The sequence below is a fragment of the Rissa tridactyla genome, chromosome 6, assembly GCF_028500815.1.
Source record: "Rissa tridactyla isolate bRisTri1 chromosome 6, bRisTri1.patW.cur.20221130, whole genome shotgun sequence".
Taxonomy (NCBI): Eukaryota; Metazoa; Chordata; class Aves; order Charadriiformes; family Laridae; genus Rissa; species Rissa tridactyla.
Genome location: NC_071471.1, coordinates 43,363,606 through 43,390,149, shown reverse-complemented (window position 1 = coordinate 43,390,149; position 26,544 = coordinate 43,363,606). Strand labels below are relative to the sequence as shown.

The window sequence follows — 26,544 nt, the reverse complement described above, 5'->3', positions numbered from 1 at the left end:
CAAGACCCCAGTCCTCAAACATCTCCAAAAGGACAGTAAGGTAATTCCTGTGAGCGCTCACCACTAGGCAGCTTGCATACATCCTGGTACTTCCAGGGCCCAAAATCAGTAATTTGTAAGTGTTTGCCTTTAATCAGGCTGTGCCAGTGTGCACCTTAATTTAAGCCTCAGTTATGAAGAGGAAATATATTAATATACAGAATAGTCTTTGCCAGAAAAATACACTGGCCAGTTACTAAGAAAGTGGTGAGAGTATGCTGCAGAAATTATTGGTTCATACTTTTCCCCTAATTACCAACTCAATGAGTGCCCCTTTGTTTTTCAGGTCACTCCCCAATTATATATTACGTGTTTCCTTCGTTCCACAACCTTTAATTCTTTTCCAGTGTTGCAGAATTAACTGGACAGGGTTCTTAATCTTGTCTCTACAAAGAACTTGTTGTAATTGCAGTGAATGCTTTCATTTTGCTGGTGTCTGAAATACGATTTGCAGAAAAAGGGGGAGTGCGGGTTGATGCTAGTCCCATCATTAATAACATTCTTGCAGGGATTGTAGCAATGGGAGTAAAAACCCCAAAGCTTTTATATAATAATGAGCATGTGTCTGCACGTGAGCTGCTCCTTTAAGAAGCCTTGAGCTAGTGGGAGAAGGGGGATCCAGAGAAAAGGCAGCCCTACAGCTATAACAGAGGGCAGAGGTTAAATCTGTTGGCATTTTTATCGCAAGTATGGTCACTGCATACCCGCTCCCTGAAGGCTTCACTGAATTAGAGGTGTTTGCCATCGGCACTGCCCTGCTGGTAGAAGGTAAGCTCAGTGCGGAACCTCAGCAGCAATAACATTTTTGCCCCTATTATTCCTGGTGGGAGGGGGAAGGAAAACTGAAGCAAACGGCATTTGTGGTACGCTGACCCAGACGTATGGTGGTTACTGTGGCTACATCACCAGTATTTCTGGTGAGTAAGTCAGGGTGAGCTGCAAGCCACTTGCAGTGAAGATCTGTTCCGTATATGTAGCTGCCCTATGGCAGGGAAGTACTTGCTATTTAGCTTTCTTATCAAGAATTTGGGATGTAAGACTTTGTTGTTGACTTTTAAAGGCAATTTTATCTTTGTCAGAGGAAGGACGTTGAAATGACTTATGATCTCTCAATAAAATTGGGCTGCTCGTTTTGTAGGCTGTGATGGCCGTCATATAATCAAAGATGATAGGTCCAAAATAGCCTGTTAACTTTTAGCATACATCCAGATTGCATTGGTAGCGCCGCAATTAATGGCTGCTGGGTAAAAGTAATACACAGAAATATACTTGCATGAGATCCAAAAGCTCTCACAGAGTTAAGAAGCAAAACTGAAGGTAGGAGACCGTATTCATTTAATTTAGCTTTTCTTAAGGTTTGAGACACTGCAATAAAACTAAGAATTTGTATCTACCTGGCAGCTAGCGAAGGAGAGGCTTGTAGTTAGGATTATTTTGGTGTCAGTCACTGGCATCTCTTCTGAGCTACATCCCGGTCAGGGCCTGGGATCCCATCCCCGCATAGTGCTGCTCAGCTGGGGATGCAGGTATCGTGGGGCCCAACAGCAGAGGAGAAGCTGTAAGCACCATCAGAATGATATAAATATTCATCAGCTCACCCCGCAAACGTGGAGCACTGGAGAAAGGAGGAGGCTTGCCCTCTCCTTGAAGGCTAGCTCAGCTGGAAAGCAGCATCGTATCTGCCTGCAAATGAAAGCTGGAAGACCTGTGTCAGAAACACTTTCTTGGAAGAAAGAGAGAGAGAAGAAAAAGCTTCTGCTACTGGCCCAGGGGCAAGCTGCTGCCTAAACAGGGCTAAACCTGGCCAACAGCCATTAAGCCATCTGCAGGGCCGGGCAGGTCCTGGCATGAATGTGCACTTCGTTACTGAGGGGTGAGACATCGCAGGAGGACAGGGACACTGCCAGGTGTTGGCAGAGCCTGACAGCGGGTTCCTGCTGGAGAAGGGATGGTTGTGGTACAACAGCCCTGCCAGCCCCCACCTTCCCACCTATCCACCTGTGCCTGGGGCTGTAGCCTGTGGGGACCTGCCATTGCTGAAGCCCAAGCAAAGTACCTGCTGGTAACCTTCCCTTAAAACTAAATGTGGTCTAACACATTTATGTTTTACTAAACACAAGTATTTTCTACAGGGTTTTAGGCAGAATGTGCCCAGCAGATCGGCAATAATACCTTATTGTCTGACTTAGAAGATCAAACTAAATAATCAAAGATTAATTCACTTTCTCAGAGACTCTGAGAGAAATGCAATGAAGACCTCCTTTTTTGCTGCAGCTTCTAAGTACAGTTTGCAAAAAAGTGCTGGGGAAGAGGAAAACCTTTTATTCACTTTATTAACTGGACATATTTGCTCTTCTAAAAATGAAAACTCAAAGCTATTTTTTTTTAATTTAGTAAATTCTCTATTTGTACACTCATGCTGGCCTTCAAGAAATTCTTTACTGTGAGGGTGGTGAGACACTGGCACAGGTTGCCCAGAGAAGCTGTGGATGCCCCATCCCTGGAAGTGTTCAAAACCAGGCTGGATGGGGCTTTGAGCAACCTGGTCTAGTGGGAGGTGTCCCTGTCCAGGGCAGGGGGGTTGAACTAGATGATCCAACCCAAACCATTCTGATTCTATGATTCAAGAAAGCAGAGTGGGGTGAAGCCTGGAGCTTCCAAAAACAGGGGAAAGATAGAAAAAAGTCGATACAGTAGTAACTCCTCAGCTCTACTCTAAATATGGCCACAACATACCTCTCCTAAAGGCTTGATTGCATTTGGGAGAGTTGGCAGCAGTTTTACCCTGTGGGTGGGAGGTGAGCTGGCAGGGAGGAAATAGGAACAGCAGATTTCAAATGGCTCCAAATACTTCTCCTGGAAATATTTTGTTATATGTTGTGTAATGAAAGACGCACATCAGCTGTTACTATGATTATGCCATCAGCCATTAATGCAATTAAGGTAGAAGCAGGATTTCTGACTAGACAAAATCATCCATCTTATGTAACTGCAGAATTAAGACAATAAGCATAAGTAACTACACTACTTTACAGAATTAGGGGATATGGATTTTTTTCTGTGCTACATCATTTCTGTTTCCAAGAAGAACACAAAGAAAAAGACATACTGCCTCTCATCTAACTGAGACTTAGAGGTGGGATATTGAGTCAGAGCCTCATCAGAGCTAGAATAATTCAGGTCATCTTGAAAAGGACATTAAAGGACAAAACTTGAGTTTAAACCAGTGAAGAATGAGTTTCAGGGTGGCACAGCCCTGTGCTGCGTGAATAGCTGGGGTTGCTTAGATGCTCCCCTTTGAAAACCAACATTAACTTATTTTTTTAAATCTATGAGTGACTGCTTTTTATAATTAGATTATTCCTTTCCATGTATAGTCCATTGACGAAGGACAGTAATAAGATTGAGCTGGTGTAATTCAAGCACTGTCTAGGTTAACCTTAGACAGGAGCCCAAAGGGAGGCAGGCTGACTGAAACACTGCTGAGGGATTTCTATGCTTAGACACAAAAGAATGTTACAATTGATATTAAACACAACCCATTTCTCTACCAAAGACAGGCCTGGAGACAGGTCCAACAGCAGCATGTGCTGACTGTAAGCCACTCTGAAGCTGCCTCCTCTCAATCTCCCTCTCTCTGACCCACATTTCCCTGGATGGAGCCTGGCAATCAGATTTCTCTATTCAAAACAAAAGGTAGAATTACAAATAAGATTAAACCATTTCTGCTCCGCATGACTGGCCTTATCCCTGATATAGTCTGGGGCATTGGCTTCAGCTGTCACCCATGACTTCTCTCCTGAAAGTTTTTGTAACTTGCGTGCAGACTGTGACCACGTCAGATATATTCCCTGTGCATGTTTCGTCAGTAATTATTGTTCTCTCATTAAAAAAACACAGCAGTATCATTGTAGATATTTTCCATTTCCAGTTGAATCACCCCAAACAATTCTGTATTTCAGCCCTGCTTGGTTTCTGTCTGAATGGCTTGACAATTATTTCTTTCCGAAAAATCAAAGAAATCCGAACACCCAGCAATCTGCTGGTTCTCAGCATTGCACTAGCCGACTGCGGGATCTGCATCAACGCATTCATCGCTGCCTTTTCCAGCTTCCTAAGGTATATCTTCTTTTTCCTAAAAGATGTTCAGAAGAACCACATGAAAACCAGCCGCTTACATTCTAAGAGGTCAAATTAATTAAATGACTCTCTCTCTAGCACACCACCTAACCAACCTTCTCATTCTCTCAATCTGAAACAGCAAACTGAAACTCTATATAGTTCTACCAGGCAAGTAAAAAAGCAGACTATACTGCGTATAATCACTGACAGATTATAAGACTGACTATAGAAGACATTTAACTGGACAGCTTTACCAGTGGTTATAGTAAAAGCTACTTGAATATCAAAATAGTAGTACGTTTTCATTTGACTAAACCTCTAGATTGACCCCAAATTTATCTGCAAGTCTTTCGCTATGTACCTTTCCATTAAAGCACTTACTTGAGGAGTTTGTGAAAAATGGAAATGCAGATCCGTTAGCAGGGAGTTCACATCAGTTATGACACATTTGATTTTCCATGTTTTCACACTTGTCAATCATTTAATTGGAACAGAGGACAGAAACAATATCGAGCATTTCAGCGCATAATTACAACAAACAAATCACAAGCAAACCATACTCAAAAAAAAAGCCAACTACCACATGAATAATTCCACCTAAGTAGCCTAATTTTAAACCCTGGAAATACCTTTAATAGAGAACAAAAATACATTTCAAGCCAGAATGTGACTATTTTATCCTCTGTTAGTGGATATAAAAAAATACTTGCAAATTAGCAAGTCAATAATAAGCTCCAATGAGGCCTTATTCAACACTATTTTACCTCCTCTATAGGCCACTTTTGTTTCAGACACTTAAGTCTCACTGAAGTCAATAAAGATGCCTTAACTGAACTGAAGCTGAAAAGCTAAAGTCAATACATCAAAATGAGCTTAGTTTTAGTAATTGCAGGACATTTTCCTTTAAATGGGAGCAGAAGTTTCCCAGCCTCCCAAGAAGTCAGCTATCTGCCGTTCAAAGGGACTTCCAGGGGTAGTCTCCTAAGGAATTAAACTTGTGTTCTGTAAATACATAAGAAAGGAGATTGCTGAAGATTTCCACCTCACAGCCAGCTTTATGAGCGTAAGAGTCAGGTTAGATGAATACAGAGAGAAAAAAAGCCACGGCTCCTTGCTATGGGTCACCAGGACATTGAAGGCACATGTCAGCAGATGTCTGCTACATCAGATCATCTCATGGTTCTTTTCATTCTATGCCTGCAAAGAATTGGTCTTGCAAAGACCAAGGTCTTGCTGAGACTAAGGCCTCGGTCTTGTTATCAGGAGTATTTTTGTTTGTTGAAAGCTTTTGTACTCTGTTACACAGTGAACACTGATTTTCCAAAAGGTTATTACACATTTTTTACTTTCACATGTTGACAAATTAGCTGGTCCCAGTGGGTGCAAATTTTGAAGATACGAATTATTGGATGAAATATAGATTTCAAATAAAAAAAAACAACTTTCCATCACATAAATGCAGGTTATATTTTCTTCTCCATATTAAGAGTAAAAATAGCTGTTGTACTGTATCAGACACCACAGCAAGATAAATACTAGCAAATACCTAAAGGCAACCACAGCTTTCACAATGTTTCTCAGACGTAGAAAGCATGTGCACAGGCTATCATTTTGCCTTCTACGTTAATGCAATTTCCAAACATATCTTCACTTCTTTCTATCATTTTCTTAACATATTCCTTTTTTGTTGACAGATACTGGCCCTATGGCTCTGATGGCTGTCAAATTCATGGATTCCAGGGCTTCTGGACAGCACTAGCCAGCATAAGTTCCAGTGCTGCGGTCGCTTGGGACCGGTATCATCACTACTGTACAAGTAAGGGCTAAAATTTACCTAGAAACCTTTCCCAGATCCTGCGATAAAGCAGCTTGTTTAGATTTCAGAGAATCAAAGCAAACACATATTTATTATCTGCATATCTCATATGTAAGCTTATTTATCTTACACACTAGAGACAGAGCAAATATAAACAATCTCTCCAAAGGACCTGCTCCCATACAGCGGGCACTAACCAACCACCTTCAGGAGGTATTTCCTCTTCCAGATCACATCCAAGGCCTGACCCTCTTGCCATGCTTTCACCTTCTCCATAAGTAAACTTCAGTGTCCCTAACAAAATCCAGCTCCTCAAGTTAAAGAAAAATCTATACACCTTGGGCTTCCATCCAACACCCTGCTGTGTACCAAACAGATCTCCATGCCCATGCAGAGTTTACTAATTACAGACAAATTTCGTGTAGCTAGAGAGCTGTCTCTGCAGGTACGGCAGCTGGAACAGAGCCCACAGCAAAGCACTTCTGCAGACGCAGGATCAGGCAGACAGAGCTCAGCAGCCGCGCTGTGTGACACACAGGCACTTTGGAGCACGAGACATTCGCAGGGTTTGTGCTATGTTCCAGGCCCCCTCATGAAGACTGGAACTTGGTACATTTGTACCCAAGCAAGAAACAAATTATCTGCAAGTTTCAATAAAAGCAGCAGAGCTATTTTTAAGCTGAAAAGAGGAGTAATATGGTCTTTTTCATCTCTTACTGAGGCCACTTTTTGTTTTTTCTTGCAATTCAGTTTTTAACTATCTCACACCTTAGCTGGATTTAATGGAAATCTAATATTAGACAGGGAGATCAACCCAGGAAAAAAAAATTTCCTCTTTTGTGGACTTATGAAAGCATATTTTTGATTTAGGTGAGTAAGAGAGATTGACAGGATTGTCAAATTTATGGATTTATAGAGACAGAGACACTCTGTCTTTTATCACAGAACTACTTCCCAAACTTTGGTGGTACTAGATTTGTACTGGTGGTACTAGATTGGTGGTACTAGATTTGGTGGTACTAGATTTATGTAACATGAGTAGAAATTTCTGCTGAATTAGGGTGCTGAGTTGGATTTGGTGTCTGTGGAGACTGCTAGGATGTGTGCTGAGCCTCCAGGTGCGCTCCAGCCACCGCCGCAGATGAGAGAACAGGGGAATAACTGTATTCGCTTAGCACAGAAGTCAGGAAGCACAGCAAGGGGCATTACCATCTGCTGTAAAACAAACTAGCAGCCTTGTGAGCACTGGAACTAGCAAAACCTGCTTTCTTGTGAATAGGGCACACAGGGATGATATTTGCTTTTGTCTTTCGTGGATATTTTCGTGGGGCCTAATCTCCCCCCAAACACCAACTTTCATAGTAAATACAGCAATTTAGTATCTGTCAGTCCCATTTCCCTCTCCAGTTTACTTCCAAGTAGCTAACGTTTTTAAAAGTTATTAGGAATGAACTCAGTGAGGAACACAGGGCGTACAATCTCATGGCCCTCACTAGGAAAAGGGAAAGAGACATGATATGAAATACAAACTTGCTCTGAAAGGACATTTTAGCACTCCGTAATGCTAGGAATGCCCTAATCTGCACTGTTTAGCCATTTTGGCAGTTGTGTTGCAGCTCCGCCACCTGGGAGAAATGGATGAGGTCTTCCCATGCAGATCTGTAGCTTTTGTGTTTCCTGCTAAAGCCAGGCCCTTTCCAGAAAACTAAGGAGTCCAGAGCACCCCACGTGACTGCACCATTCCCAAAAAAATTGTGTTCCTTTGGCAATGTTTACAGATAAACGCAGCACTCCTTTTCTTGTGCTAAAGCACAGGTTGCTCAGACCACTTCACAAAATATTTTCTAAATGAAAGTGTAAAGTTGGCTGGGGAAGAAACCGCTGAGCTGCAGTGCTTCAATCCCCTCCACCATTAGCATCCACACAGCCTTTCAGGCACAGCCTCTGTATGATTAAAGCAGCAAGTGGTAAAACACACCCAGAACCCACAGCAAACATGTTTAATCTGATGATCCGGTTGAGGGTGGAAAGGTTGCTAACGTTTTGTTCTTCAACTTTTGTCAAGAATTCAGCTCAGGCAAGGAAATGTTGGAGTTTTTTTTCATGTCCAGACAAAGGCCCCAAACAATGCAGGCTGTAAGCTAAATCCATTCCAACACCCTTTGGACACTGAAATGTGTTTGGAGCTAGAAGAGTAGCATCTGTATTTTACAAGAGAGACAGCCTGAAAATAAGCATGTCTGTGGAAAGACCTTTTACTCTCTGCAACATTGACTTTAATGCTTTCTTGTCATGCACATCTCCAGTCAAGAGCATACCACATTAAGAGCAAAGGCAGAGAGACCCTAAGGGCACGAGCTTCTTTACTTTGCTCAAATTGTTACTTACTGACAGCCAAACATTGCTGCTATTACTGAACATTTTGAACAACAAAACAAAAGCAAAAACCCAGAAGGTTTTAAAAGCTCATGCTCTGGGTCTACTCCAGTAAAACCAGGCACTTCTAGTTTCATCCTTCACATGCTGACTGCCAGGAAGATTAAGTCGTATTTCATAGATCTGATATATCAAGCCTACAGGCTATACTGTGTTCTCAATCCATACATTAAACTGCTGTTGACACTGGTGCGAGTTGCATGCCTGTACAGAAAGTACAAAATACCTTTGCCTAAAAACCAAAGCGAACAACCCTTTATCTTCAGAGAGCAGCTCAGCTGAAAGAGACCTGGGAGTCCTGGTGGACAACAGGATGACAATGAGCCAGCAATGTACCCTTGTGGCCAAAAAAGCCAATGGCATCCTGGGGTGCATCAAGAAGAGTGTGGCCAGCAGGTCGAGGGAGGTGATCCTCCCCCTCTACTCTGCCTTGGTGAGGCCGCACCTGGAGTACTGTGTCCAGTTCTGGGCTCCCCGGTTCAAGAAGGACAGGGAACTGCTGGAGAGGGTGCAGCAAAGGGCTACCAAGACGATTAGGGGACTCAAACACCTCTCTTATGAAGAAAGACTGAGGGATTTGGGTCTCTTCAGCCTGGAAAAAAGACAGCTGAAGGGGGATCTTATCAACACTTATAAATACTTAAAGGATGGGCGTCAGGAGGATGGGGCCAGGCTCTTTTCAGTGGTGCCCAGCGACAGGACAAGAGGTAATGGGCACAAACTTGAGCATAGGAAGTTCCACCTAAACATGAGGGGGAACCTCTTTACTTTGAGGGTGGCAGAGCCCTGGCACAGGCTGCCCAGAGAGGTGGTGGAGTCTCCGTCTCTGGAGACATTCAAAACCCGCCTGGATGCGTTGCTGTGTAACCTGCTCTAGGTGACCCTGCTCTGGCAGGGGGGTTGGACTAGATGATCTCCAGAGGTCCCTTCCAACCTTATGATTCTATGATTCATTCCCCGGGAACTGGTACTCCTTCCAGACTCAGTTGCATCATCCCCAATATTTTTGTTATGTCCTAACAGTTTCCGAGAAAGTGTTTGTTGTGGCATTCCTCAGCTTGACATTTGATTACCCACTATCCATATTTCCAAGGAAGAAGGAACTGATGAGAATGTGAGAGATTACTATGATAATGAGAAAAAATGGGACTTTTCAGGCATTCTGGATGCTAATAACACAAATATGTTCACCAATATCCTGAAAATTAACCAAGTTTTTAAATTTGGAAGTCTTTGCAACCCTCAGTGACAAAGTACTAGCCTTTAAAGCATATTGATAACTAGACATGTCATGCATGAGAAAACAGGTTGCTATTGATTGGCATATGGATCAAAACGGTATGACCACCACATGTGAGAGAGAAGCAAGAGTTTAAAGAGATTTTACTCTTCCTCCTCTTTCTTTCTTCCTCCCAGGCAACCATGCTGACCAACTCTCTTTTCATCCCCTAATGTGGTTTTGGGGCCTATGAGGTGCTACTTTCCCAGCAAGGAGGAGACAACTACAGAAATCTGTAGTCTAAAAGTACGCAATAAGAGGAGAAAAGGCATGAGAGTCTGAAAGGTTTGAATGTCAATGACTAGCAAGATAGGAAGATTATTGTATTTCAAAATTTGATCATTAGGGGGAAAAGGCGAAAAAAAGACGCAGTTTAATGTTAGTGCCTGACAGTGAAGGAGGAAAGGGCAAACTCTGAGGAAGCTGTCTATCAATAGCCAAGCATTCAGGACAGAGGATGACATTTTATGTCAAGGCAGACATTGTTAGTTCTCCCTCCCTGGCCATAGAAATGAGGAAACCATCCTGAATTATGTTCCTAACCTAGCAAGGGAGGAAAGAAGTAGCAGCCTAGGAGGTCTCACTGGAGCTGGGATCAGGCAGGCAGAGGGCAGCCGGTGGACAGCCCAGGGGCTCAGCAATCTGAAAGCAGGCAGCCACCTACTGCAGAGATGTCTGTGCTGAAGGCATTTCAATGTAACACATGGTTCATTTTGGCGAGAGGGTAGCACGCTGCCATCAGCAGGTTATCGAGAGGGGAAGGATTCTGGTCAATTTTTTCCTTTCATAACCATGGCATACAGATATAATTATAAAAGAAAAGAAACATATCTAGAAGATTTTACACTTGCATTTCAGAATTAGGGGGAAATGGAAAGTCTGAAGTGATTTATGTCAGCACTTTTCTCATTATTATGAGAGAAAAGATGGAACAAAATCATCAGGGATTTCACAGCAGCATTCAATTTCAAGAAGTAGAATTGCAGCGAGTTTTATCTAATCCTTAACATTCAAGGAAATCTAGGTTGTTATATCAGTATTCAAAGATTAGCAAACTACCATTTGCTCCAATTGCAGCTGTCCGCTCTGTCAAATTAGGAGCATGTCCTTACCTTCTCTCACAGTTACTGCAGCCACCCTGCCACACTTCCTTGCACCTGCATCAGTTTTCCCAGACAAAATGCCAGTGTTTGTACAGATCTTGCATTTTCACTGAAGCAGGAGGTAATTGCCAAGACAGCTTTATGATCATGGAGAACCGTAGCAAAAAATTAATGGAGTAAAAAAATCCCTTTATTAGGTTATTTTAAAGAGCTTTTTCTAATGATATGGACAAAATAAGCTATTACACAGTGCAGCTTTCTTATTCCTACAAAAAAATGACTACTCATGAGCACCAGTGACTCAGTGCTTTTTGCACTGCAGATGAAGTAGGTACCAACACCTCTTTTACTTACGCCTTGATACATATTTTCCCTTATAAGACTTTCAGATATTTTTGTCTGTGTCAAACTTTGCCAGTTTTAAGTGATGTATGCCATAAAGTCTGGTACAAGCCATATTTATTGTTCTGGAATGTATCAGCTATTATAACTTAACCATTTGCAAGAATGAGGAAACATTTTCCCTCCATCCTAGAAAATCCTCTTGACCTTTTGTTTGAGAAATTCCTTATGAACACCAGCCTGAAATCTAGTTGAAAGGTAGCCACTGTGTCAGAGATGTATTTTTCGCTCTGTCTGTGAAAATGATCTAAGTGTTTGACCAATTTATAAATCTTCAAAAAATCTAAGTCCATAAATGTCCCCAAAGACTAAAGATGGAGAAATAGTTTATGATTATGTCACTAAAAACTGGCCAGCATAATCAAAAGAATTGTTCCATGCTCTATCTAGAACTTCTTAAAATTTAAGCTTTTGATATCACGATTTTAGTAATCTTTAAATGATGGGGGTTTTTTGTTTTCAAGAGTGACCTCTTTTGGTTCCAAAGTGATTACAGAAGCCATTTAAAATCCCCTATATTAATATTTCACTGTATGGAAAAGAGGTGCTTCTGTCTTGTTTTTCAGGGTGAGAAAGCCAGAGCATAAGAGTGATTGGACTTAATAGGACCAAATTGCCAGCACTGGGCTGTGATTAGCAATTATATCCTTAAGCATATGCTGAACTCCATACACACACATTTAACTGAATTAGGACCTACATGGCTATTATATTAAATTTTATCAGGCCAAAAAAGATATTTAAGGTAAAGGAATGGCCTGCTCTACAGAAAAACAACTGAATTGCTCTCTTGCTGTTGGACCTCTCAGAGAAGGGCATTTTTGCCATGCAAACGAAGCATGATTCTTTCACTATTCTTGTACTGAAAGTATTTTTTCTGGCTAAAACTAAAATAATATCAAGTTTCTTTAATTTTACATTCATACATTTTTAGCTACTTACGATGATTCCTGGAGGGTCAACAGGCAGCTGATTTCACTAGGACTATTTCACCATTACTCTCATTTTGCAAAAGGCCAAATCCAGAAGGAAATAATTACTTTTGTAAGTTCTCATTCTCTCCTTTTCTAGTGTCCAAAATGGGACTCCTTAAATGTGAGAAGAGAGAACATATGAACTCAGCCCCAGAGATGAGCTTTCCAAATGCAGGTTGTCGAGACACGCCTGGTGCCAGACTCCATTATCGCATGGTCCTTTTATTCTACTTCTAATAAGAAAATGAGTTTTCCTAACACCCATGGAAAAGGAAATAAAATAAACTTTTTCTTACAGTTTTTCATAGAAGAGGCACAAACGTTAAAGCAAAAGGATTGGGAAAATAAAGGAAAAAAAAAAAAAGGCAAGCTAATGGAAATTGAGAGACCTTCCCAGCTGCAGCAGGGGGGAACCGAGGCAGGGCACTGCCAGCCAAAGGCACAGGGAGTTTTCCCCTAGAGAGTCCTATAGGCTGGACTTTTCCTGTTAAAAATTTAAACATAGAAATCTTCATTAAAGCCATTCTTCGTAGAAAATATTTAAAAGCCATTTAGTGGGAAGCCTCACAACTTGTTGCCTGCATGCACCCAAGCTGGTAGCACATGGGGATGGAGGAAAGACATGGCACCAAAAGACTGGGCGCCCTGAAAGACCCCAGAGGTGGTGGGAGCCAGTGGAGCAAGAGCTTCCCCTGCGTCTCTGTGCAAGGCGACAGCAGGAAAGGTGAGACTTCCAACAACCCTTTGCCAAAAGCATGCAGGCAGCTGGATCAGCTGCCTCCTGTCGGTGCAGGCACCCACAGGCTGCCTTCAGCATGCCACCAGCACTGCCCCAGCAGCTGAGGGCACATTTTGTCAATGCAAGGATCTTTTCCTTGCATGCAAAGATCCATAAGGTGCCAGTGTGTGTCTAGGATGCAGTGACTCTAGAGTGCCTCAGTCATGGCCCATCGCATTTTGAGACCTTCAAGATATTGCAGTAGTCCATGAAGTGGAAGGATGGGGGTGGAAAGAGAGCAAAGTTTCTGCCACAAGCTACCATGAGAAATAATTGGTATTAACTATCTTACAGGACTTGCTGAGACACCGAAAAAAAAAAAAAAAAAGAAAAAGAAACCCCAAGATTTAGTTTGTTTTTTCAGAATATCGGGAGGGCTTACCACTTACAAAATCGTATTCCCAAAGCAATAAAGCTACTTTTGGCATGAGCTTGGTTTAAAAGAAACAAAATTCAGAGCCAGGTTTCAGTGCAGCTGATTTTACTAATGTTTACTAATGCTTTTAAGGAATTGCTAGAATATGTAAAACACAAAACAAACCTGACAGCTTGTGTAATAAGCTTCGTCCAGATTGAATTTCAAGTTACAGTTGTGTAAAGCCAAGCTACAAGAACCACTATGTAGAACACAAATGGAAGTGGAAACCTTGGATGAGTAACAACTCTAACATGCTTATTTGAGCATATACCTAAATAGGATTCAGTTCTGAAAGATCCAACTTAGGCTACAATGCTTCTTTGGACTGGGAGGTTAAGAATAATTACAAGTTACTAGAAAGTTGGACTCGTATTTCTAGTCCCCTGAATCAGAAACTATTCCTTTATTTTCATCTATGTCATTCTAGAGTCATGTTATGTCAGTACTACAAAGAAATATTTGAGCCTTTGCAGATAAAGTGTATCTTCTATGTAGGAATCATAGAAAAGACAGATATTAGTCATTATTAATCATTCTTCATTAGTAATTATTAAAAAATAATGTTTTCAATTACTAAAAAATCAATACATTTTTTGGTAACCACCATATTAAAATGTGGAGTAGGTAATTCTTTATTTTTTCCTTGCCATTTAAATTGCAATATGTACACCTGTGTTTTCCCATAACTAATTTTTGAACACATGTACCAAACAATTTTTCCAAGTTGATTTTTAATGCAATTCAAATTCTAATTCTTTTCCCTGAAGAACCTCTGGAAGATAAGAAAAAAGACAGAGGTAGAATCAGAGTTCCTGTAAAAGGGCAATTTCATTAACACACCTACTTTATTATCCGTCTTTAAAATAAACAGGGACAGCACAACACAAAATAGCTACTGTAGAGTTTGCAGTCCTTCCCGGGGCTGCTGCCTTATAGGGATCTCCAGCCTGTGCGGACCCCACATGCTCTCCACCCACCAGTCAGCCACCTCTGGTCCCATGGCAGAACCTCGACTCCAGTCCTTCACCTCTCTGAGAAAGGTCAGAATTGGCCTGAATCCTCCTGGCCTGCTGTCATGATGCTGCTGTTAAGGGCAGATGAAAAAATTGCTTCCCAACCTCAGTGAAAATTACAACATTACTTCTCCCTAATGGCAGATTTGATTAGAAAGGAGTAGTGGGCAAAGTCACTGTGCTCCTCACTGGTGCAGCTGGCGCCATGGGCTATTCAGCATGGGCATGATGATGGAGGTTAGCCTCGATAACAAAATTATACAGGCCTTTTACTTGCAAGCAGCAAGGCTAACACAATGTCCTGCAGCAGCGGGGAAGCCTGCCTGCCTTCTCCATGGAGAAATACTTCCCGTGTCTTCTGAAGTTTCCAATCTTTCATTTCATTTATTAACCTATTCCAATGGTATTTTACGGAACTGGATGAGATAGGCACAAGTGATAATTTTTATTATAAAATTAGAAAAAAATTACTAATGCTGAGCGTCACATTTCCTGTTCCAGGCTAAGCAATGACCTTAAGGGCAGAATAATTGGACCAGCAGTATTTTCAGAACAAGATCTGTTGTCAGGTTGTATATATATATTCCCATAGATATTGATGAGCAGTGATTTTAAACCGGGGTATATTTAATATCCACATGTGCCCTGCACTCCCAGCAGGGCAAAAGGGAGTAGGCAGGGGCTGGGTGGTGCCCGCATAGCCACATTTCTGATCTGGCCCACACCCTGCAGCTAGGCTCTAGTTCTTCAGACACTATTTACTGCCTCACCCTGTGCTGCCTTCTCTCTGCCTCATCTGAGCCTCTAAACACATTCCCAAAACCCAAGAATATGATGTTTGTAAGAGCAGATGTATCTCCAATGTGGTACAAGGCTGAGCAGCAATGCAGCACTTGTGTAAGTAAAGCACACGAAAGGAAAGTACAATTTGCGGTTTCCTAAAGACTAAAAGCTTCCTTCAAATTTTACACAAGATTGATCCCTCCAGACTCAAGTCAGATGCAGGCTACAAAGCACAGACAACTGCTTGTTTCTGCCTGAGGCCCAGAGGCCGGGGCACTCAGCTTTGGCCCCACAGAGCCCAACAGCTTTGCCCACCAGTTTCGTTCTGGGCACAGAGATCCGCTTTTCTCTTCCCACAGGGAGCAAGCTGCAGTGGAGCACGGCCATCTCCATGATGGTGTTCGCCTGGCTGTTTGCTGCCTTTTGGTCCGTGATGCCCTTGCTGGGGTGGGGGGAATATGACTACGAACCCCTCCGAACCTGCTGCACCCTAGACTACAGCAAAGGGGACAGGTGAGGGCTGGGGCCAGCTTGCACGGAAGAAGGGGGGGAGGCCGCCGTCCCCTGGGGTGGCCTCGGCAGCACACCAAAACCCCCATCTGTCTCCATCATTGTTGCTGGGGCACGAGCCGGGGTATGTGGGAACAGCTAAGGTCAGCTTCCTCTGGGGTGGAGGCTGACGCTCAGGTTTCCGCGACTCCCTTATTCCTTGGTCGTCTATAAGCTGCATCTTTTCTGAGTTTAGGACTTGACACTTTTATTCTGAATGGTTTTGGTTTTATGCAGTCCAGCACTAATGTCTGAGTAGGGATGCTTGTGTTTAGAAACAAAACATCTGTTGTGATTTTCTGCAATACCGTCCATCCCGCACAACTTAACTGGCCTTTGGCAAATGCTGCACCTAAAGCATGTTGACAAAACTGGTTTTGGCAATTTTAAAAATACAAGTTAATGAATATTTACAGTAAGTTTACAGAGATGCCCTAGAGAGGAATTAACAACGTCTTTTTTTTTTTTTCCCCTTCCTCACCCTTTCCAGAAACTATATCACGTTTCTTTTTGCTCTGTCCATTTTCAATTTCATGATCCCGGGCTTCATCATGCTGACGGCCTATCAGTCCATACACCAGAAGTTCAAGAAAAGTGGGCACTATAAGGTAAGAAAGCTTCCTTAGACCCTGTCACTGTCTTGCCAAAATAGGGCTGCATCCAATAGAGACAAAGTCCTCAAAAAGCCATTTTCTTTCATAGAGGCTTTGGCTCACCTCCTTCTGTGCTAACTCCCCATTGTTACTTGAGTAAATAAACTTAGAAAGTTCACGGAAAGCCCATCCTTAGAGATGTCGAGATTTGACCAGCCAGCCACATCTGCCCTGAACTGGTGCTGTAAACACAGGGTTTGGACTAGTGACCCTGAGGATACCCCTCCACCACCACTGGTCCAACTCTAGTCACAAAACAAACACGCAGCATGCAGAATATTTGCTAATAGCATATCAATATTTCTCCAGAGAACTTTTGTTCAGGAAGGATCATTATTTCCTGCTTTGCTACAGGCTCTTAGCTTATCACTGAGGAAGTCAGCCAGAACTGCAGCACTGCAAGAAAACATGCAGGCACCCCGTAGCGGGAGAAGGGCCTTCCTAAACATGCAGTGTTTCCACTTGGCTGAGGAAATTCAGAAATCTTTATGAGCTGGAAACAAAGGAACAGCTCTGGCGTGGCAGGTTTATGGGAATGTAATGTGGTGATTATATGAGTTGTTTCCTTAGGTGCAGGCTATACAGTCTGGGGCACTACGCGTGGCTGGCAGGCACAGCCCAACCCCTGCACTCAGTAAAGACAGTCACTTCTCAAGGGGGATGTTATACCAGCAAAGAGACAGTCAGGCAGACTGGCTTGTAGCTGTCTGGAATATATATATATGTGCCCTCTACATATTTCTTGAACAAATCTCAGCATTTGTTATTGTCTATTACCTTTTTTTTCAGTGAGTTTATGCAATAGCATGTGATTTCTTTCTTAGGATATTCTCTAGCTATGCAGACTAGTTAAGGATGAAATTATCACTTCCCTATCATTAATATTTACGAGATACTTGGGAACAGCTGGCCATGAACACCATAGACAAGGCCCTAGCATGAAGGACACAGGAATCCTACTACCACAACACAGATGCCACTGCAGCCGTTTGTTGCACTGCCATGGTAATGGCATCACACAGTTTATTTGTCTGCAAGAGTCTCTAAGAAGGCACATCCTGCTGGCTGATCATCTCCTGCTACTGAACACAAACCACAATCTCACAGGATCTGGCCCATCCGCTTGTTGCAGTGAGTGGTTGTGAAACACAAAGGAATTTATTGCTCTTGTTTTTCAGTTTAATACTGGTTTACCATTGAAGACACTGGTCATTTGCTGGGGTCCCTATTGCCTTTTATGCTTCTACGCAGCAGTTGAAAATGTGATGTTCATTTCACCAAAATACCGCATGGTACGTCTATGCTGCCGTAATCAAACGGCAGGGAATTCAAACAATTATATTCTCCTTACTCTCCTCTCTCCATTGCTATGGAACAATGCCAATTTACTCACAATTGGGTTTACTTGTTATAACATATATATAACATATAAACAAAATGTTTTGAGGAAACAATATACTTGTTATAACATACATAACAAGTAGATCATTTCCTCAAAGCATTCTGTTCATCTACCACTTTTAAGGCAAACCAGCTAAGCACTGTGATATAAAAGGCATTGTATTACTGCTTTGATCAAGCAACAGTTTAGGAAGCCAGGGGGTGTTTTTCTTCATCAGTCAGTTAGGGATCTGTAGCCTGTACTGCTTCATGGTTTGTAGGAGACTTTTGTATCCTTCCCACAGTCAAGTACCAGCTAAAAATGTTCAGTTTTGAAGAGACTATTTGTCTCATTCATTTTTCTAATACTTCCCGCTCCTCAGGGAACCTGCAATTGATCACTCTTAAGGTCATGCTGCCTCCTTTTTTCCCTTTTATCTATGAGTGTTGGCTCCAAGACTGCCTCTGGAACTCAGTAATACCACATCAAACCTTTCAACTTTTATTCAGTCTCCGAAAAATCAGCCTAGTTTCAGGTCAGCAAATGCAGTACTGTACTTAGGTATTCAGTATCCCACATAAAATGTGTTAGGAATATTAGCCCACTTATCTACCAAAAGGTGTCCCACAGCCACCCTTCACTCCTCCTAAGTGTATTCACTCTCAACTGAAATATCCCAGTTTCAGGCAATGCTGATCTAAATAAATTCTTTCTCCTGGAGACTATAATTTCCTCAGCAAGGGCCTCCCACTGACCAAATTGCTTTTACCTCTCGTCTCTCTGGAGGTAGCAAGCTACTGCCATCAGAGACAGGCATTTGTTCAGTAAAGGGAAACTGAGCCTCTGCTGAAATCAGCCCATTGGCTCCTTGATGCATTTTTCTGTTCATAAAATTGTGTCTCACAACAGATTCCCGCCGTTATTGCCAAGACTGTGCCAACTGTGGACGCCTTTGTATATGCCCTGGGGAATGAGAACTACAGAGGAGGAATATGGCAGTTCCTCACAGGACAGAAGATTGAGAAAGCAGAGGTCGATAACAAAGCTAAATAACCCACTAAGGCATTAAGCCAATTTAATGCAGGTACATCACTGAAAGCAAAATGGTAGAGGAAACTGTGTGCGTTCTCTGATATGTACATACAGAGGTGGTTCCACATTGGAAAGGCCGTGCATTGGCTACAAGCAATGAAGAACTGAAAGAAAGCCTTCCAGATAACTGTCCAAACCATCACGAGCTGCTTGTCAAACAAGCTGCCTTAAACCTGTGTTGATTGTCATCAGTCTCATTTTATATGTCACTGCAAATAAACTATGTGCTGGAAAGCATTTTTTTTTTCCTGATACACTAACATAAAAGCTCAGCAAATTAACTGAAGTAGGGTATTCGTTTATCCAGTGAGGCCTCCTCAAATCAATCTGTGCAGTTTGTCCATATGGTAACGTCTGGATTACTGAAAGATTAAAGGAGTATCCAGTATTACACCACATGTCTGTATAAATAGCTTGTTCGTCTGCACAACGCATTTTCAATGCGCCCAAAATGGGAGTTTCCAAATTTCAATGATGAATCCACCATAAAAACGAATTCATAAAATATGAATTCCATAAAAACACTTCAGTGGGCGTTTTACCCCAATAAGGAATATTAGCTTGGCTCCTATTCAAATGAATTAGTGTGTGACATTCAGCTTTCTCACATACTAAACTGAATGAGATTTTGCAGCTGCTGCTTACCAGGACAATCAACAAGCTTATAGTCCATCACAAAAACATTCATCTTTTTATTGAAAACTTAGCAAAAACTAAAGGGAGGTATGGGTCAGATTCTGTTCTGAAAATGTCGTAAGAATAAAAATTAACTTCACATCTGCCATTCAATTCCCCTATGCTCTATATGAGTGAAAACAATCACTGAATTGGTTGTGATTAAAGAGTCTAAGCAAATAAAAAGCCACTTATTTAACAGTTATCAGAATTTGTAAACTATTAAAAATGTCCACTTTAAACATTTGTATTTGCTCACATCGCCTACGGGATGAAAAATAGCTAGCTGATGTTGCCTGTTACTGCAAGATGGGTCATTTGCAAAAAAAAATATGTGCATAACACACAGAATACAAAAGATTGTGCATATGAAAAGCCAAACGTAATTGATTCATACAGGGATCATATGATTCATTTCAACGCATTGACAGCAAAAGAGCTTTTGAAGCTAACCAAAGAAAAAGCTGATCCATCCCTGTGATGCTTCCCAACATATTAGAAGGGAAAACAGTTGTGTATAGGTTATAAAAGGCTAAGGAAAAATGGTTTCATATGGGTTATAAAAGGGTAGGTGGTGCAATCCTGGAAGCTAAACAATCAGTGGGTAGAAGGGACATTTTTCCTCCTGGCTAGAAATAGGAAATAAATGTCATTTTGTTGCAAGTTAACCAGAAGGATCCCACTCAGAGATGTGCTTTGGGACTCGTGAGGCTCAATCTAGTCACAAACTACCTGACAGAGTAGTGAATAATGCCGTGACAAAATTATTCAGAATAATCACATCTAAAGCTGACAGCTAAGACTTACATCTTTGGTACACATAGTATTAAGTGAGCAGATGACAAAATGTTTGCACTGATAAGTGCAAAATAATGTGTATGGGCACAAAATTACCTTTAAGTATATATCTACAGTGACAGGCTCTGAATCTGTAATTATCTCTTTCTCAGGAAAGAGTCCTGGGCAGGTCTTGAAATCATCAGTTCACTTGTCAGCAGGGTCATACTGACAAATCCCAGCAGAATGCTAAAAAACACTAAAAAAGGAATAGGAAACAAAAGAGAACACATGGTCACACCACTTGAAAAGCCACTGTGCACAGACTTATTGAATAGGGTGCATAGTTTGGATCATTCCAGCTCACAGAGGATATAGATAAGCTGGAAAAGGACCACAGGGATGATCAAACATGAGGAGAAGCTTGAACACGGCAGGGATGAAGTGAAGGAGAATGATGGCTCAGAAGAGGTAGGTGGTGAGAAGACCAGAGGCAGCCTCACTGAACCAGGGGTTCAGGGATTGAGAAGATGGAATGACCATTTGCTGCTTCCAAAAGCACAAGAACAATAGGGCACACAGTAAAATTAAATTTAGCTGTGTATTTTCTGAAATTTGTGGTTTGAGGAGTGTTCTTCATGTTTGCCTACACAAACACATTATGGCTTACATAACAATACTGTAATAATGTAATAAATAACAGCTTAAGACATTTGGTTAGGATCTGAGTCTCCTTTGCCTCAAAGGAAGCATACCTCAGTTAGTAACTCATCTCAGGCTTTGGCTCTTAGTCCATTTTCAGATTGATTTTTGACTTGCTTTTACTGGTAACCTTTTGTCATCGTAGTAGAAAGCAGCAGAGCTGTTTCTTCATTCTGTTGGACAGCTACAAATTTTAATATGCCTCTGTTTAGGTTTGTGTATTCTTTTTCATAATTGATTACTGAAAGCTAGTTATGGGTAAAGCTGAGTATTATTAGTTAGCGAGCGTAAAGTTGCTTAGTGGCCTCTGTCCTGAGCAGCAACCAAAGTTGTCCTCTACAGCCACACTGAAGAAATACAAGGTAACAAAGACCTAGGGATGGTGCAAAACTTACAGACATGCTTTGAAGAACACGGGACATGCTCAGTTTACAGCATGTAGTGCTGTAAACTGAGACCACAGCCGAGGCAGTACAGTACATTACAGTGACACAAGAACAGGCTGTTCCACCCAAGAGGAGCCTCCCACAGCTATCCAGGGTGAGACCTCACTTCAGATGGTTCCCTGTGCCATAGCGTGTTGCACTGAGTAGGTTTGAGCTCCCATTGTTCACATTTGCTCAGAAATCCCACTGGGTTTCACTCTGCACCTCCAAACCTAAGGATGTATATAAAACTTGAATAATTTCTCCTGTCATTCATACCTTAAACAAGTGCTTCTCAACCAGTCAGGCCCATAACTGTCCTAACCTAGCAGCTCATTCATACAAGAAGTTACAAAGGCTCTCGACTGAATGGAGAGGCACACAAAGCATTTCAACAGACTGGGTGGATTAAACACCTCAGTTCTGGTCCATAATGCCTCAGCTGCTGACTTCCTACCAAAGAGTAGAGGAAATGAGGTTGCTCTTGGCTCATTTATTGGATCATGGATAATCTCATGCTCTCTGGAAAAAAAAAAAAAATAAAAAAAGTGAAGCAAACCAAAAAGAGACTGAAATAAACATAAAAGTTTCCAGGAACTGGTCATCAAGGAAAAAATCCTCTTCTAACTATAACTAATTCATCCACATTTAGAACTGGCTGATGACTACTAACAAGCATACGAACAAGTGTGCTGTGTTTCTTTCAGAAAAATGTCTGAAAGCAAACTGCAGTGCAACAAGATGCCCAACACATGCTTCCAGTTAATTACACAGTTTATCCTTAGCACAGTTGGCCTTCACCCCTACAGCGCTGGCCCAGTGCCCTCTGGGACTGCTGGTTGTCCAGAACTTCCCAATGAATATCTGCTACCATCCTGATAAAGCCTGTCACTACAAGGTCCTTGTAGTAGGTTGGGCTAAGGCATACAAAATCTCATCATGTTTTCACACTCTGGAGAATCCCAGATAGCTAAAACAGGATTTATATTACCCTAACCAAAGTACAGCCCAGGGAGTTATACAGGGGATACAAAACACTCCCATACAGATAGTATCACACTTACTATAAAAAAAAAAAAAAAAAAAAAAAAAAACCAAAAAACCCACACACACCAAAAAAACAAAACACACCACCAACAAAACACAACAACAACAAACCCAAAAGAACAAAACAGGAGAGAAGTGTAACCTTCTCTCAGCTTAAGCTGGAACAGCCAGTCTACACATCAGTGATCAATACCTGTCCTGTCACTAAGGATGAGAGTGTCTACAACCTACCCACTTTTAAAAATAATTAGATGGCACTTCAGGCTACTTCAGATTAGCTATTGCAGCCCTTTGTTGGGAAGGATTTGGACAATTATTCATGATCAATATAGAAGAGGAAAGTGTGCCTCTCCGTAGGGTTCAATTACTTGATTCAGTATCCAACCACTCTTAACACACAGTGATCTGCAGTATTATGCCGAATATTACCAAAACACCCTACTATCCCTCTTACTGGCAGTCTAATTCTACTCATTTGTGTCAGAGTGAAAATTTTGACATGTTGATGAAGGGCAGACTTCTGAAGAAGAAATAGAAGGCAATTTGTCCTCCTTATCCCTAGGCACAAACAGGGTAATTTCTTCAGGTCTTCTTTCAGCAGACGGAAATGCCTCACACCTTAAATAGCATCCCTTGCAGTCCTATTTTCAAGGCTATTAAACACCCACAACTCCAAATGAAGTTACTGTGTCCTCAATAACGCTGCAAATCACGGTCTTGCTGACTCAGCTTTCCTGCACTGCCCACACATACAAAAACCCTACAGTTCAATAAAAGGGAGTTGAGTTTTTCTGCAGTGCACATTCTTCATGTGCTCCATACACTTTCTGATGTATTTTTCCTAGCACCTCTTGTATATCTGATTGGGGCATTACAAACCGTTTCAGGAACAGGGTCGGGGGAAGAATTTGTATGGTTCCTAGTCTGTCACCACACTACATTGAATTGCATTACTGTAAAACAGTGAAGTGAGTTGGTTTTGTCACCACAGGGAAAAAAGGATTGCCAGATTCCTAAATATAGGCCAAAATGCTAATTATTTGTTTGGTTCAACACATTGGGATACAGGGACTAGAAGTGTAATGTAAAATCCTTATAATATCTTAAGGGTTCCATCCAACCTAGATGATTCTATGATGATGGCAAGTGTTAGTCACAAGTACTTATCCTTCCTGTTATGTCTCACTTAAATTTCTGTTTTGTGTTTCACCTGTGAGGATGGCTAAGTGGACACTCACACCTTAGGCTATGATATTGAGCGTTTGCATTTGGGGGTTATGACGCAAAACCATTTGGTACCATCTGCCTTGTATACATATAAAAGGATTACAATCAATGGTCTGTATGAGCTACCCTAGACAGGCTAACACAGTAAATACTCAGTGTTATGAGAACAGGCATTCCACTTTCTGCAGAGAAGAAGGGAAGATGGACCTGTTGCATTAAGGTTATGTAAAATAATAAGAATTTTTAAGTGGTGAACAGACATGGCGACACATCTATTTCAGGTGTTGTTTGGAAATCATGTAAGGTGATATCTTGTGTATCATTAAAAGGACAAAAGGATCCAATAATAACAGCAATGGAAAGCACAAAAATTCTAAGAACATCTCAATGAGATGCAAGTTTGAATCATTATGAATACAATTAAAATTGCACATGCAAGACTTCAGAATTCTATTTTTAACACTTTAAGACCCTTGGATTTCCACAGCCAGGATTTTTTCCTGTGTAACCCACGTATGAAATTTTTCAAAGCAGGTTTTGTTCAGAACACAACATCAGAACATAGAACTATCAGAAGAGAGCTGTAGCTGAGTGAAGGCGCTGTGCCAGGACAGAGATGCACACTGGTTAGAGACGACTCCCCTGAAAAATGCCAGAGAGATGAGGCAAAGGGAGCTGAAGTGAGCTGCTGCCTCCTTTGAGACCCTGGCCCACACAGATTGTCAATACAACTAAGAATTGTACTGAATCATGATTTCATGTTGAGAAATATTTCAAATGCAGATTCATTTACCTGCTTAAAAGGAATCTAACTTTAGTTAACCTAAGTTTTAAATTAATGTAACACTGTTTAGAAATATGCTTCAGAGAACAATACTTAATTCAGTAGGTCTCTAATGGTAGAAAATATGTTTCCTTTTAATAACAATTTGTTCTTGGGAATCTGAAAATTAATTGTGTAGTTATAAAGCAAGGTCTAATAACCTAATACAGTACTACCATAAGTTTTAAAACCAATTGTTTCATGTAGAAGCAATTAGAAGGTAGTACAAGAATGTGACCAGAGGGAGACAAATATTTGTGGCCTACAAACACATATACCTTATTTTTTAAGAAAGGACTGAAATGGTGAAAGCAATAGTTCACTTACATATGAAAAGCAGAAAAGAAAATTATATAATTGGAAGCAGAGAGCAAACTTTCAAATTCTATCAGCAAGAATGCTAAGTTTTTAACATGCTTTAGATCTTGACAGTGAAAACAAACTGCATTTTGGCAGACAACAGTTGGAGGCTCTAACTGCTGGAGACGTCACTGTTTGAACTTTCTTGATGAACACTGAGATAACAGATTTTTTTCCCCTCATGGCGTGCAGTGATTTGCATCCACTGCCCCAAGATTTGTTTCACTGAACTACACAGGAAGTTCTATAGCAGCATTCTTGATTTCTCTCTCCATAAGCTTATCTATCATTTGAATACAGGCAGTTTTTGCAAGCAAATTATATCAAACTAGATGAGAGATCATTGTGCTGAAAAGCAGCTGTACAAGCAGAAGCTGAAGGATGCTATTAACTACAGATGGGGCAGGAAAAATGCCATTAAACAAATCAAGGGAAGACAAAACCAATGCTTTGATGGTAATATTTGTCAGTTCTTTCCCTACTGAACCGGAGTCAGTTCAAACCTCAAAGCCAACTGGAGCTCCACAGTTATGCTTCTGGCCCAGCAACCACTGAGTGGCAGCATGTCCTAGATACTACACCAAATGGCACCTCTGATATATAGATCAAATGCTGTATTTCCCAGAGGGCTCTGCCTTTCCTTCACTAGGAAGGTTTCAACTTTCTTGAAATAGCTAAGAAATATCTTAATGGAGACACGACAGTGGACTCATTTATGGAGTTAGCCCTTTATCTACAAAGGGGCTACATATTGAGATACTTGGCACAGACGTGCAACATCTGGCTCCTGATGGATAGTCCCCAAGCCTAAGTTTGGTACATAAGCTCTCCCCCAGAAGTGGGATCCACACAAAAGGTAAGGAAAACCATCTTAAACAGACTATAAATCTGAAAAGTTTTTTTTTTGTTTCATGTCCTGCCTGCTTGGCCTCTGGCATCACATTGAGCCACTTCCCTGGAGCCTGTTTTCAGCAAGGATTCAAAACCTGGGACTAGGCAACTTGAAGTCTGTCTTGTCATATAAGGAACAAGAAGTCACTGTCATGGCCGAAAGAGATGCTTTTATGGAATAGCACTCATCTGGGAGTGGAGGGGTTCAAATCCATTTGTTCTTAACCTGATGGCAGTCAAACACACATCTTCTCTCATCCAGAAGAGCCACCAGGCTGTTGCAAAACTCTCCTATTTCCCTACTGACACCTTCTCTACTCCCCCTTTGCAGAAAAAAAAATAACAAGGCTTAGCCAACTGAAGGGGTAGAAAATGAGAACAAACAATTTGGGATTGATTTAACTTAACTAGAAGGGAAGAAATCTGGATCATGATGTTTGCTTCCAGGACAAAAATGGAAAGGCTCATGTGTTGCTAATGAACATTTGAATTTCTCCAAGATACTTGTGAAAATGAGTAAAATATGACAAATTACGCCTCCTATGGAATTAGCACATAACATATTATATGGACTAAAAACTACACCACTGACAGATTGTAAAATACAGTTGGTAGGCAGCTACCACTGAACAAGAACATTGTTAAGCCAGAGAGACTTTTTCTTGATCCAAGTTTTTTTGCTTCTCTATGCTATAGTCACATATTTAGGTGACATAAAAATTTGTGGAATAGTGAACTAAGAGATAGATGGGTTATCATTACAGGATTACCTGAGCCAC

At 41.4% G+C, this 26,544-nt stretch overlaps 1 protein-coding gene across 1 annotated transcript; it reads left to right on the top strand.

The window, feature by feature from the left end:
- Positions 1 to 727: 727 nt before the first annotated feature.
- Positions 728 to 18,799, top strand: RGR (retinal G protein coupled receptor). The gene is made up of 7 exons (XM_054206514.1): positions 728 to 807; positions 4,002 to 4,158; positions 5,856 to 5,977; positions 15,523 to 15,676; positions 16,203 to 16,320; positions 17,544 to 17,657; positions 18,656 to 18,799. The coding sequence occupies exons 1-7, from the start codon at positions 729 to 731 to the stop codon at positions 18,797 to 18,799; spliced, it is 888 nt and encodes a 295-aa protein (XP_054062489.1). The 5' UTR covers position 728.
- The last annotated feature ends 7,745 nt before the right edge of the window (positions 18,800 to 26,544 follow it).